This window comes from Myotis nattereri (genome assembly GCF_964212035.1).
Source record: "Myotis nattereri genome assembly, chromosome: X".
Lineage (NCBI taxonomy): Eukaryota > Metazoa > Chordata > Mammalia > Chiroptera > Vespertilionidae > Myotis > Myotis nattereri.
Genome location: NC_138078.1, coordinates 143,710,385 through 143,723,514, shown reverse-complemented (window position 1 = coordinate 143,723,514; position 13,130 = coordinate 143,710,385). Strand labels below are relative to the sequence as shown.

The 13,130-nt window shown below is 43.1% G+C and overlaps 1 protein-coding gene across 1 annotated transcript; it reads right to left on the bottom strand.

The window, feature by feature from the left end:
- Window positions 1-9,585: 9,585 nt before the first annotated feature.
- Window positions 9,586-10,515, bottom strand: LOC308511215 (spindlin-2B; the record flags this gene model as incomplete). Its single annotated transcript, XM_081081225.1, has 1 exon — window positions 9,586-10,515. One exon carries the CDS (start codon window positions 10,513-10,515, stop codon window positions 9,724-9,726), a length of 792 nt encoding a protein of 263 aa, XP_080937351.1. The 3' UTR covers window positions 9,586-9,723.
- Between the last annotated feature and the right edge of the window lie 2,615 nt (window positions 10,516-13,130).

Genomic DNA, 13,130 nt, shown 5'->3' with positions numbered 1-13,130 from the left:
TCTAGGCTCTCACAAAACCTGGATATTTTGCATATGCAAGTGCATGCTCTGTTGTTTTCCATATAGAATAAGCACTTTCTCAGGACATTCGATATTTTAAAAAACATTATTTATCTTACTGAGTCGACAAATATTTTTGAGCACCTGTTACATATCTGACCATTTGTCTATAAAACTCAATTTTATAGTGACCACAATTTAACTTTTCCCTCATTACTGAACATTTGGAAAATGTATCCACAATAAATGGTAATGTGATCTACTTATCACAAAGGACATCTTAGGAAAAAAAATAACTTTATAAGAAACAGAAAATGACCGTTTTACAATTCAGTAGAAAAAGATTGGTTATTTAAGCAATGCTAAGATTCTTTAAATATTTGGGAATACAGAAATAAAACCACATGGATATGGGCAAATAATTTTTGACAAAGGAGCCAAAAACACACAATAGAGAAAAGAAAGCCTTTCAATAAATGATGCTGGGAAAATTGGAAAGCCACATGCAAATGAATGAAACTAGATTACAGTTTGTCCCATGTACAAAAATTAATTCAAAATGAATAAAAGACCTAAATATAAGATCAGAAACAATAAATTACATAGGAGAAAACATAGGTACTAATCTTATGCACCTTTGTTGTAGAGAACATTTTATGATTTTGATCCCAAAGGCAAGGGAAGTAAAGGCAAAATAAATGAATGGGACCATATCAAATTAAAAAGCTACTGCAAGGCAAAAGAAATTGAATGCAAAACTAAAAGCCCACCAACCAAATGGGAGAAGATATTTGAAAACAACAGCTCCAACAAGATGTTAATATCTAAACTATGTAAAAAAATACTCATACAACTCAACACCAATCAAACAAAAAATACAATTAAGAAATGGGCAGAAGACCTGAATAGATACCTCTCCCAAAAATACATAATAAAATATATGTGTTCAACTATTTGTAATAGCTCTAAGCTGGAAACCACCTAAATTTTTCATCAACTGTAGGTGGGGTATTTTGTAGTATATTCATACAATGACATACCATACAGAAGCAAGAATGAGAAAATTACAACTACATGCAACAATATGAGTGACTCTCACAAACATATTTTTTAAAAAGAAGACAACAAATGGGCACACATTTTTGTCTCTCCAATGTATTTAAAGTTCAAAAATAAACTAATCTATTGGCTGAAAATTTAAAATAGCAGTTATTTTTGCAAGAGCATTTTCCAAATAGATAGTAATAATTCACATTCTGTCAGCAATTGATGAAAGCGCACTTGTTTTGGTAGAGACATTTTTAAGTGGCATATATGGCAAGAGGGCTTCATTAGAGCAGCAAAATGTTTTGAATTGTGACGTTATTTGGCATTGCAGCCTAGCATCTAATTACACTTCTGGTAATTGCATCCCCCATTTCCCTTTTGTGAACAACCTAAGTCTAACCTTGCAGAGCACTGAAATGCTATTAGAATGATTGCTTTAGGACTAGGCACCCAAACTAAGCAGAGCCAAATAGGTACAATGATATTTTGCACAAGCTCCTGGATATAAGATAGATGATCTTTTGCATTGGACATGAGTGAACCTGAGAAGATTTGAGAATCAAACTGCTCTGTTCACCTTACCATCATGTGGAGACTGAGGAAGAAAGCAGCATTGAGAAGACATCAGAGTCACGCTAAGAAAAAGAGGGAGACTGTTATACTAGTGACATGTTTTCTACCTGTAGGTGGTCATGGCCATTGACTTCCCAATATACATCCCCTCTAAAAGGTTACTCTAAGTTAATTATGGCAATGCCATGCCCCCTGTAAGTGATTGGTTTAGTATTTGTCATAGAATATGATCTGAACAATGAAACGTAACAATCTATTGGCTGGGGGACTTCTGACCAACAACAACAAAAAATCTTTACTCTTCAGAGAGACAGGAAATTATCTTTTCTTTTTTAGGATAATGCTAAGCATGCACATGACCCTTGGCATCTCTATAACCAGCCTGTGGGCAAAACTAGCACAAGGGAGATAGCAGAAGAGGGAATAGGAATAGTATGAGCCTTTTGATTATTTCATTTAGCTGCTGATTATATCACCCCTGGAGTCTTACTTTTGATTCCAATTTACGAGATAAGAAATTTCGTTACAGTTAAGGCAACTTGAGTCTGGGTTTTCTATTACTTGCAATGCAATCTAAAATGGCAAAGTGTCTGTTTAGTAAATGTATGTGTATCTGTGCTTAATACATAAGATTACATATATAAAAATAGGAAATTTTATGTAAGGTTAGGAGTAAGTAAATTTGAAAATAGAGATGAAATCAAAAATTGGGAAAATATTAACATCTAACAACTATTTGTTGAGTGACTTAATGGAATTTAATTACATAAATTCTAATGCATACAATGTATATATGCAAATTAGCAACTTATATACATATCAGATAATCAAATTTTAAAAAATAATCCAAAATTTGTATTTCCAGAAAAGCAAAACATTTGAAAAACAATTGATTTTTTTAAAAAAGTTATTTTTAGTGAACTTGACTTTTAACTTTTACTTGTTAGGAGAAAAGTTTTAACTAGCTGCTGGATATTCATTCATAAATTATTGGCATTTGGTCTTTTCACTACTTGACATAATAACTGATGGGTTGAATAATTAAGTATATATCATTTTCATTTTCATTCTCAAAGCCCAAGTCACACACAAGGGCCTGGGAGACAAACTATAAATGCGATCAATGCCAGCCAATAGGTACACACAGGCCACTTCTCATGATATGACTTCAGGAATGAGCAATGGCTTGAACATCCTCCAATCACAGCCATCTATTTGCCATGGTTTTGTAGCACTAATCTTGCATGCATTTTGTTTATCTTCCATGAACTCAGTGTCACTGTTGTTCTTGTGATTATCCATGAAAACCTAAAGAGAGCAATTAAAATCTGAGGAATAAGATTTTATCAGATATAGTTGAGCGTTGGAGGGCCACAAACCATTGTAATAGCTAAGATTTTTTTTTTTTTTACCTCCCACACAAGGATCAATTTTCTCCCCCTTGTGGGCAATATCATGCTAGTTGAGAGTACATGATCTAGGGCATGCAGAGTAAAGCAAGAAGATTGGATGTTATATCAACTGTAATAGAATAGCTTTGTGGAGTTTTAAGTAGGAGGGTAATATAATCTTATTTATATTTTTAAAAGAGTGCTACTACTATTATGTGGAAAATTGAAAGGGCAAAGAAAGCTTAATTCCCAATACCCAATGTAATCATACTTAAGGCCTTACTTTATTTTCTAAATCTTTTAGTTTTTGAGACAACACCCTTCTCTCTCCATGCTATGAAAGCATCAGGTCATGTGCTCACTGCTTTTATTTTCAGTTCTCTAGGGATTTTACTCACAATCTTTAAAGCTCAGCCATACATTCAAAAGGAGTTCTGTGATATTTTATCTGAGATTTTAACGTGATTTTAGTGAAAGAGTGTTCCTCTAGCCACATTTTAGTCTTTTCTGAGCCAGTGGGTTAATTAGCCACTTCTGTGGTATAGTTCTCTCCTTACATGATGCAGACAAGATTATAGGGCAGTCAGGGGGGTCTTGCTCACACTTTGTGAGGGCCCTCCTTCAATATCTACTGTTGCTTCTTCAATGAGTGAGCAAGGAAGTTCATGGTTTATCTCAGCAGCCTCTTGAATTGATTTTCAAAAACCACTCTGAAAATATTAATCCCTTAAACTATAACCCATTGCAAATTATGCTCAGGTATGTTGTACAGATATTAACTGCACAAAGTTAAAAAGTGATGGGTGAAATGGGTGAAGGGAGTCAAAATGTACAAACTTCCAGTTATGAGATAAGTCATGGGGATGTATTGTACAGCATGGTGACTATAGTTAGTAATACTGCAATGCATATTTGAAAGTTTCTAAAAGAGTAGATCTTTACAGTTCTCATCACAAGGAAAGAAATTTGGACCAATGTATGGTAATGGATTTTAACTAGACTTATTATGGGAATTATTTCACAGCTAGAGGCCCAGTGCACAAATTTGTGCACAGGTAGGGTCCCTAGGCCTGGGCAATCAGGACGATCTGCAGGATGAGCGGTAGGGCGAACCCCCACCCCCTGCCCGCTAGCACCCTCCTTGGCTGGCCTGGGGTCTGCAGGCTGGGGGCAGCTCCTGCATTGAGCATCTGCCCCCTGGTGGTCAGTGTGTGTCATAGTGACCGGTGGTTCTGCTGGTCCTTCTGTCATTCAATTGATTTGCATATTAGGCTTTTATTATATAGGATATATACAAGTCATTATGTTGTACACATGAAACGAATATAATGTTGTACGTCAATTATGTACTTCAATAAAAATTATTTTAAAAAGAGATTTCATTTTGTTTTTCTTACCAAGTACTATGTGTAGTGGTTGTCAAGTAGGACCCTCATTCCTTTGCCTTCATTCCTACCAATTATTTCTTTAATTGGTTTGAGAGGAGATAAATATGTGCGACACCTTCTGAGTTATCTCTTGAATTTATCTCTCTTAAGCAGAAGATTCAATCTAATTTATTCTCCAATAGAGTAGGGTTTGGGGGCCAGGGACATCTGTCCCTGTCTGGGAGACCTGCAGTTATCTAGCTCTGCCTGTGACCGTGTGTCGTATGAGGAAGTCCTTGGGGTCTCATAGCAAAGGATGTCCTCCCAATCCGGCTTTTCTGAATACAAAGGAGATATTTGGAACTCCATTTTTGTGATGATTGTGCCTTTCTCTCAGATGGTTACAAAACTTGCAAAGAGAGAAGGGGTTTTTATTTATTAGTCCTCTGAAACCGCAATTGAACTTTATGTTGAGCTGTGGCACAATTTCAATCTGGAAGAGAAGGTATATATATTGCAAGTATGGCAAGACCTAGTGCCACTTCCTTAAGGAAAAACAAAAAAACAACATTTCTCCTTATTTTCCTTCTTAACGCTTACCACTTTTTCCTTCCCTAAGGAAAAACAAAAAAATCAACAACAATAAAAAACCAAAAACAGCCGAAACCGGTTTTGCTCAGTGGATAGAGCATCGGCCTGCGGACTGAAAGGTCCCAGGTTCGATCCCGGTCAAGGGCATGTACCTGGGTTGCGGGCACATCCCCGGTGGGGGATGTGCAGGAGGCAGCTGATCGATGTTTCTCTCTCATCGATGTTTCTGACTCTCTATCTCTCTCCCTTCCTCTCTTTAAAAAAAAAACAACAAAACAAAAAACCAAAAAAACAAAAAAACACAAAAAACCAAAAACAAACAGGACAATGGTTACTACTTCTAAGAAAGGAAAGGAAAATTTTGGCATTCCAAAATTGCACTTTGCAATTGTCTCCAATAATGACCTGGAGGAAATGGTTGGGAGACTCTGACCATATTCCTTTAACAGTAATGCATGCACAAACCAAGGCTGATTGTGTAATCCCATCACTAATAACTGATCATTAATCTCATACGCACTCCATTTTAACTCAATTATACTTAGAAAGGACAATATGACTTGTCCCTGGGAATGGAAAATGGGTTGTGATCTGGAAAATGCATTTTTAAAAATTCCACATGCGTATAGGCATCTGTCCTTTACCCAGACACAGTGTTAGTTCACGGCCTGTCTGAATTCTGCCTCCTTTGAATAATAATTTTAAATTCTGTACTAACTGTTTTAATCCATGACAGGTACTATTTGGGGTACCTGCTCCCTATTACAATGATAGCACCCTTTAATTCTGACCTGGTTTGAATAGAAAGGTAGGGAACATTCCAAGGGGGTGAACATTACAGTAACAATTTACACAGTTGGGTTTGGGGTTTTTTTTGTCAGTTTTTCACGCTCTGGTAGGTCACTTCATCAGCATTATACACCCAAACAAAAGCAATAAGAATCCAAATCGTTCAGCTTTTATCTGGAGGAGGTTGTGTGGTTCAAGGATATCAGAAAATGTACAGTTGTGTCCCTGTCCACCCCTCACTCTCTCCCTCCCCGCTTCCCTCGCTCCATCCCCCCCCCCCCAGCCCAGCAGAGCCTGGGACTCAGGATGGCACTTGGCCTGGGGTTCCTTTGGCGCCACTTGGGCTCACCTGGGAGCCTGGTCCCAGCCCCGCGCCCCGCATCCCCCAATAAAAATTAAAAAAAAGAAAAAGAAAATGTACAGTTGTCATTGACACCCGCTGTATTTCTCTTCCACCAGATATCTTGTCTAAGGTCAAATTATGGAGCTATGCTTCAAAATATAGCCAGAATCCAGAATTCTTATCACACCCACTGTCACCAGACTGAAATTTAAACCACCATTGTCAATTACCTAGAATACTGGATAATCCCAAATTGACCTCCCTTTTTCCATCCTTTCACCTCACACAGGCTACTTTTCAGAGTTTCCAGAGTGAACCTGTTAAAATATGAGACAAATCACATCATACGTCTGCTAAAAAGAACCAAATAGTTCCCCATCACACTCAGGGGAAAAGCCAAATTCATTCTAGCACTCCCAAGGCTCTACGCTGTCTGCTTCTCCCAGATCCCCATCACTTGTTTTTACTTTTGGTTCTGTTTAGTTGGCATTTATCTGAACTCACTTCTTGATATTGACTACTCCAGCTCCAGCCATGCTGGTATCCTCAGTGTCTCTAGAACATGGCAGACACAAGTGCCTTGGGGGCTCACACTTGCTGTCCCTGTACCTGGAATTCTCCTTCCCCAGGCATGCCCAGGGCCAGTCCTCTCATTGCCTTCAGGTCCTTACTCAAAAGCCATGTTCTCAGTGAGGCTCTCCCTGGCCTTCCTATCTAATCAATTTCAGACTCTTATCTGGAATTTTCACTATCCACTCCTCCTTATTTTCCTCCTTAACACTTACCACTTTGAAAATACTTTCGATTTATTTATTGTATCTTGGCTAATGTCTGGCACATTAAAATGAAAGTTCCATGAGGGTAGGATTATTTTATTTGTTTCTTTTGATCATTATCACATCATAAGTGTCTGTGCCTAGAAGTCAGCCTGGCGGAGAACTACCTGTCCTTACTATTGGTGCAATGAAGCTAAAACAAACACAAAATGGGGTCAAAGTAAGCCAAAAGGGGAGCTAGTCAGTTTTCCCTGGGTCTTGCCTCAAAGCTACACACACCAATGCCTCCAGGGGACAACTGGGCATTGTATTCATTAGAGTGAAGCAGGCCAGCTGGGGGCTTGGCCACCTTGAGGGAGCATCTGAGTCCATAATGGGCTGAGCCCTTCCTCAGACCCAGCTGCTGTATCCTTGTTGGAATGTGGACCATAATCCTCAGTTTACTGGGGTTTTTTTAGGTGGGCCAGAAATAAGAATTTTTTTAAAATATGAAACCTCCCAAATGTCCAGGTAGTGAGTTAAACATAGAAAAAAACAGGAAGATCAAAATGAAAAATGACTGCCCACTGAAATTGGCTCATGTGTGTCCTACAGGTGATTGTAGGACTAAATTGTGTGCTATATGAAAGAAAATTAAGCCCTGCTTTGGCGAGGTGGGCTTGACTTTTGTCATTCTTGAAGGAAACGGTTCAGGTCATGTTGGGTGTAGAATGAATAGGTATTACTACTTTTTCAACTCTTGGCACTCCCTACCTCCCCCTCTCCCTACTTTATAGGAAAACTGGGCAAAGGGTAGTCACAAAATCTCTTCCTTTCAGGACATATTTTGGTGAAGGGTGGAGGGAGTGAACCAGAGAGAGGGCTTTGAGGGGAACAGCAATAGCAGGACTAGGGAATGTCAAGGAGGAGAGGAAGAGAAGGTCCCAGGTGTCAGGACACCATATCTCTGAGGGACTTTACTGGGGTTACTGCAGCCTCACACCAACAAGCACTACACCTCTCTGTGGCAACACAGAGCCGAAGGAGTGAGTGACACCCAGCCACGGATCCCAGCCTGACTGCCCATGCCATCTAGCTCACCTGGAAACACAGCCCCACTAACTCCCAGCACTGCTCCCCCTGTGCCTGGGCGGGCAAAACTGGCCAGCAGTTCCCGGAGAAGTCAGTAGCCAGCCCACCTGTTGGGATACAGCCAACAGATGGGGCTTCTGGGGACAGCAGACCTCAGCTTGGTGGGCACTGGCTGGAGCCACCCGTGAGAGGCATGGACTGAAGCCAACTATGAGAAGTCTGGACTGGCATGCCCATGCCCTGGAGAGAAACAGGAGGCACAATCCTCTGATGTCCCTCCTCTGAAGGAAGCGAGGTTCACTCCAGCCAGAGAAAGAACGATGAAGGGACTGATGCTGCTGGGTTCTGCAAGGTTCCAGTTTTGTGGATAAAATACTTTCCAAATGCAACAGGGCACAGCTCTTCAGATCTGAGAGCCCCGCCGACCCATTCCCACAGGAATTGTTTGGACAGTGTAGGGCAGTGGTCAGCAAACTGCGGCTCACGAGCCACATGCGGCTCTTTGGCCCCTTGAGTGTGGCTCTTCCTAAGCCTTAGGAGTACCCTAATTAATAACAATGTGCCTACCTATATAGTTTAAGTTTAAAAAATCTGGCTCTCAAAAGAAATTTCAATCGTTGTACTGTTGATATTTGGCTCTGCCGACTAATGAGTTTGCCGACCACTGGTGTAGGGTAAGGAACCAAGACCTTCAGGTCCAGGATTTGTTGCAGCTGGGTCCTCTGAGCAATGAGGCCCCCACAGCCACATGCTTAATGCACAATGCCAGTGTGTTTAGGCTGAGGGCCAGGGGTTCTGCTCTGCAGTTGTGGCATGAAGTCCCTGAAATAAGACTTTCAGGTATAAACCTGGCTCCTGCTTGGCCCTTGAGTCATCCCTGTCAAAATACCCGTCCAGGGAACCTGCAAGCCACCTGGTTTCTTTCGGTTGCCTCATCCTTTGTGCCCAGAGCCAGGGACAGCAACGTGGACATGTCAGAAGTGCAAGTTTTTCCTGGGCCTTCCCATCTCTCCTGGGCCCCACTCCCCACACCTCTTTTTCTGCAGCTCACTCCCTTGGTCAGTCTTTCTTCTTGGAATTCCTCCTTCTTCAGTATCCCTGGCCCTTTGGTCCTCACATGCACAGGTCCTACCTCAGAGTAAGTATCCTTTAGCCTCTCCCCAAATCCCTGCCAACTTTGTCTTTCTCCCCTAGCTCTGGACCTCTTCTGAGATTCTTTGTGCCCCCCTCTACTCAAACTATTCAGTCTGTTTTCCTCTAAGCCCCAAGAGCTCCCTCTCCCTCTGTTATTCTCATCTCCTCCCAGTTGGGTGCCGCCCCCTGCTAAGACATCCCTCCCCCCAGGAAGCCCCTCCATTTCTGGCCCTCCCCACTTCTTCCTAAGCAGTAACCTCCCCTTTGCCCTACCCCCACAGCCCATCTCTAGTTCCTTCTCCTCCCTCCTTCCTAGACCAGGCCAGTTAAGTCCTCTTCCATTTTTAGATGACTGACTATGATGCTAGCTGCACTTTATTCACAGCCTGAATCTACAGCTGTCCCTTCCTTTCATGCCCATCCACCCAACACACCCAGTCTCTTCAACATGATAAAGTCCTTCCACACGGCATGTCATGTCCACACACATTTGTATTTTTCAGAACAAACAACAGTTATGCTGGCAACAATGCTAAATCAACAGGACCCTTAAGCTCCAACACACTGAAAAACAACATCATTTTGCAAATCCACAAACTATACATTCGCTTTCACAAATGTGGCAAATTCTACACTAACAGTTAGAACTTTTTCACCAAGTCATAGACATAGATATGGAAATCATCATCAAACTTGATGAAGTACACAGAGGGTTTGGCTTCCACTTGGTGAATGACCATGCCGATCCGCTTGGAGCCATCTTCTTTGGTATATTCCACATGTTTGCCTATCAGGCCATCTACAACTCCCGGCTCCCTCTCGGCTGGAGGAGGCTCACTGGGCTCTGGCATGATACGCAGGTCTCCTTCCTTATAGTCATCCAGAAGCTGGTACATGTACAACACAGGATCTTTCTCATAGGTGATATAGAACCACGATCTCATGATTGGCGCTTGGGCTAACACCATCCCTCTCCATTCATCCTTAGCCCCATGCTCGCCCTCAAACATATGCTCCACCGCTTTGCCAATGATGGTGTTGGCAAGGTTTGCATCAGCGACCTGAGATGATGCCACCCTGTCCGAGAGAATCTTAAGAGACAAAACTCTCTCATCTCGGTGAAGTTCGAGTCCATAGACGCAGTCAATCCCGTCATATTTCACCAGATAAAGAGAGGGGTTTATAGGCACCTGATCCAGAACGGTCCCTTTCCACTGGGTGACGGGCTCGTCGCCCTCCTTCCATCCGTGGGCAATCCTGCAGCCCACGATGTTCCTGGGGGGCTGGGACGAAGGTCGGCCCCGCTGCTTCTTTGGGCAGCTTCTCTTCTTCACGGTGTTGGTGTTCGCAGAGCCCGTGGCCTGTCCCGCCGGTGCGCTGGCTTGCGCGCTGGCTTGTTGCCCTGCGGCTTCCTGTGCGCTGGGGGTCTCCATGCCTGCAGCCAGCGGGAGCGGGGAAGACAAGAGGAGAGAATGTAGGGGGACGCGGAATATGCCCTAAGGTGCCGTTCTCCAGGCAGCGACATCTCTTTGTACCCTGCGCTGCAACTACATTTCCCCTGTGCGCCTGTAGCCAGCGCTGGCAGTCCTGGCTGCGTGCCTGCAGGCGCTCTCTGTCCTGGGCTCCTTTCGGCGGCGCGAAGGGCAGCGGCGGCGGCGGGGCTGGCGGGGCTGGCGGGGCTAGGACTCCGCACCAGGGGACAGGCTGCGTCCTGGTTCCCAGCCCCTGCCTGCACCGCCCGCCGCTGCTGTCCGCTCTCACCCCGCTGCAAAGCGCCCGTCCCTCCCCGGCTTTGACCCGCGGGCGCTCACTGTCCTGCAGCCCGAGCACCCCAGCCTCCCTGGGACTCAGCCTCCGCCCCCTGCCCCCCAGTACCCGCTCCCGTCTGCTGCGGGAGTGCACCCCACTCTCTTTCCCACCTGGTACCCACCAATAGCCTCGCCTGCCTGGCGTCCACCTCCGGGGAGCGGGCCTCACGTGCCCAAATCGGACACCTCGCTCCTGCCTTCGCGGTGAGCCCGCGTGGAAGGAGAATGAGCGGGCGGCGAGCCGCGAGCTGGCAAGAGCTGCTTGGAGAGGGTCGGTGCACCGGGGGCGCGTCCAGGAGGGCGGCGGGGCGGGCGGCGAAGAGGATGGCGGCGGCGTCTCCAGCAAGCGCGCTGTGCTTGCGGACCCTCAGCCTCAGGTCGGCGGCAGAGGCCCCTCTGCCACATTGGGATCCCACCAGTCGCTACAGTTGCAGCAGTCTCCTCCCCCTTTCCGCATGAGAATATCCTCTTAGTTTTCGCTTAGTAAAGAGGCCTCCCCGTCTTGCTATTCACTGCACTGGCATCCTTTCTTGCCTAGGAAAAGAGCCTAGACTTCTCCCCAGTTCCCAAATTCGTACCTGTGTGACCTGTTGGCGCTCCTTTCTTCTTCCCCTCCCCACCTCCACCCTCCCTGGTTCTCTAGCTCCACCCCTCAATTCCCTGCCAGAGTGGTTTTCCATTCTTAACACATTCCTCACATTTTTGCATGCACACATATTCACACAGAAATACCTTACCTTTCTCGAAACTTATATGGCTACAGAAACCCTTTATATGCATGCACAAATACATGTACGTGCATTCATATGCACATTTCCTCTAGATATTTGCAGATAGGCATATTAGCAAACACACAATCCCAATTATATACCTCTACCCAATCACAACACACAGACATAATTCTTTGTATACACATACACAGAAATCCCCATAATAAGAGTTTCCTGAAAGCAGGGGTAGGCTTCTTTTAGATTTGCAGACCTAATTTTGGAAAAATAAGGCTTAACTTAGAGAGTTATTCTTGAATGTAATTGCAACGTTTAACAAACCATATCTAGTTTTGCAAAAAATGGCATCCATTTTGAATCTTTTTTATATCCTTTTTTGTTATTTATAATTTTTCGTCCATAGTACACCATAATCCTGTAAAACAAGACTGTCAAACTCAAAGGCTAACAGGGGCCAAATAAACAAGGTTTAAGTTTACGTGGGCCACAGAAAAACAAAAGCTTCAATTTTCATAGGAATGTAGGTTTATTTCGCTAGAGACATGTTGGATACAAAGGGCTGAAATAAATAAGTCATTGTTCACCTAAAATAATAGAACATTTTAATAAAATTAATATTTTTTCTTGAACATTAACTTACCAGACACTGAGTAACTGCACTAATTAATAAGCATAACACAAACCTATTTTTCTTGTTCTCTGAAAGCAAAATATTTCCTGTTGCGCACACCAAACAAGTCAGTCCAAGACTAATGATGTGGCAATTGGCTGCTAAAATATTCACTGCTAGTATTAGTGGAGAGAAATGGTGAGCCTGTGCATAAGGGAAATGAATGCAACACGATTACAGTAGTCAGTCACTAGTGAACATTGTAGTTCGTTATTAATAATTATGTGTAACAGGATATTGTAAAAATTAAGTTATTAAATTTTTATTAAAACGTTTCTTACATACTGTTATATGGGCTGGGCCGCACAAATATTCGCTGTGGCCCACATGCAGTGCCCAGGCCAGGAGTTTGACATGCTTACTATAAAATGTCAATATTATTATGGTGCTATATCAGGAAGGACATTATGAGTTACATGCAAGTTGAAAACCATCTCAAACTGATTTAAAATAAAAGGAATTTATTGGCTATTTATTTGAAAAATCTGGTAGTTAGATTAGACTTAGTCCAAGTGCTCAGGGTGTGGGCTGACTCTGTGCCCTCCAAATTCATATGTTGAAGTTCTAGCTCCCAGCACCTCAGAATGTGAAACCATTTGGAGATAGTGCTTTTAAAGAGGTAATTAAGGTAAAATGGGGTCACATATGTTGGTCTTAATATAATATTAGTGGTTTCCTTCTGAGAAGAGATTAGAGCTCAGATACACATAGAATGAGCATGTGAGTACTGAGGGAGAAGAAAGCTATATACAAGTCAAGGGGAGAGGCCTCAGAAAAAAGTCAACCCTGGAGACACCTTGACCTTAGACACCTAGCTTCCAGAACTGTGACAAGATAAATTT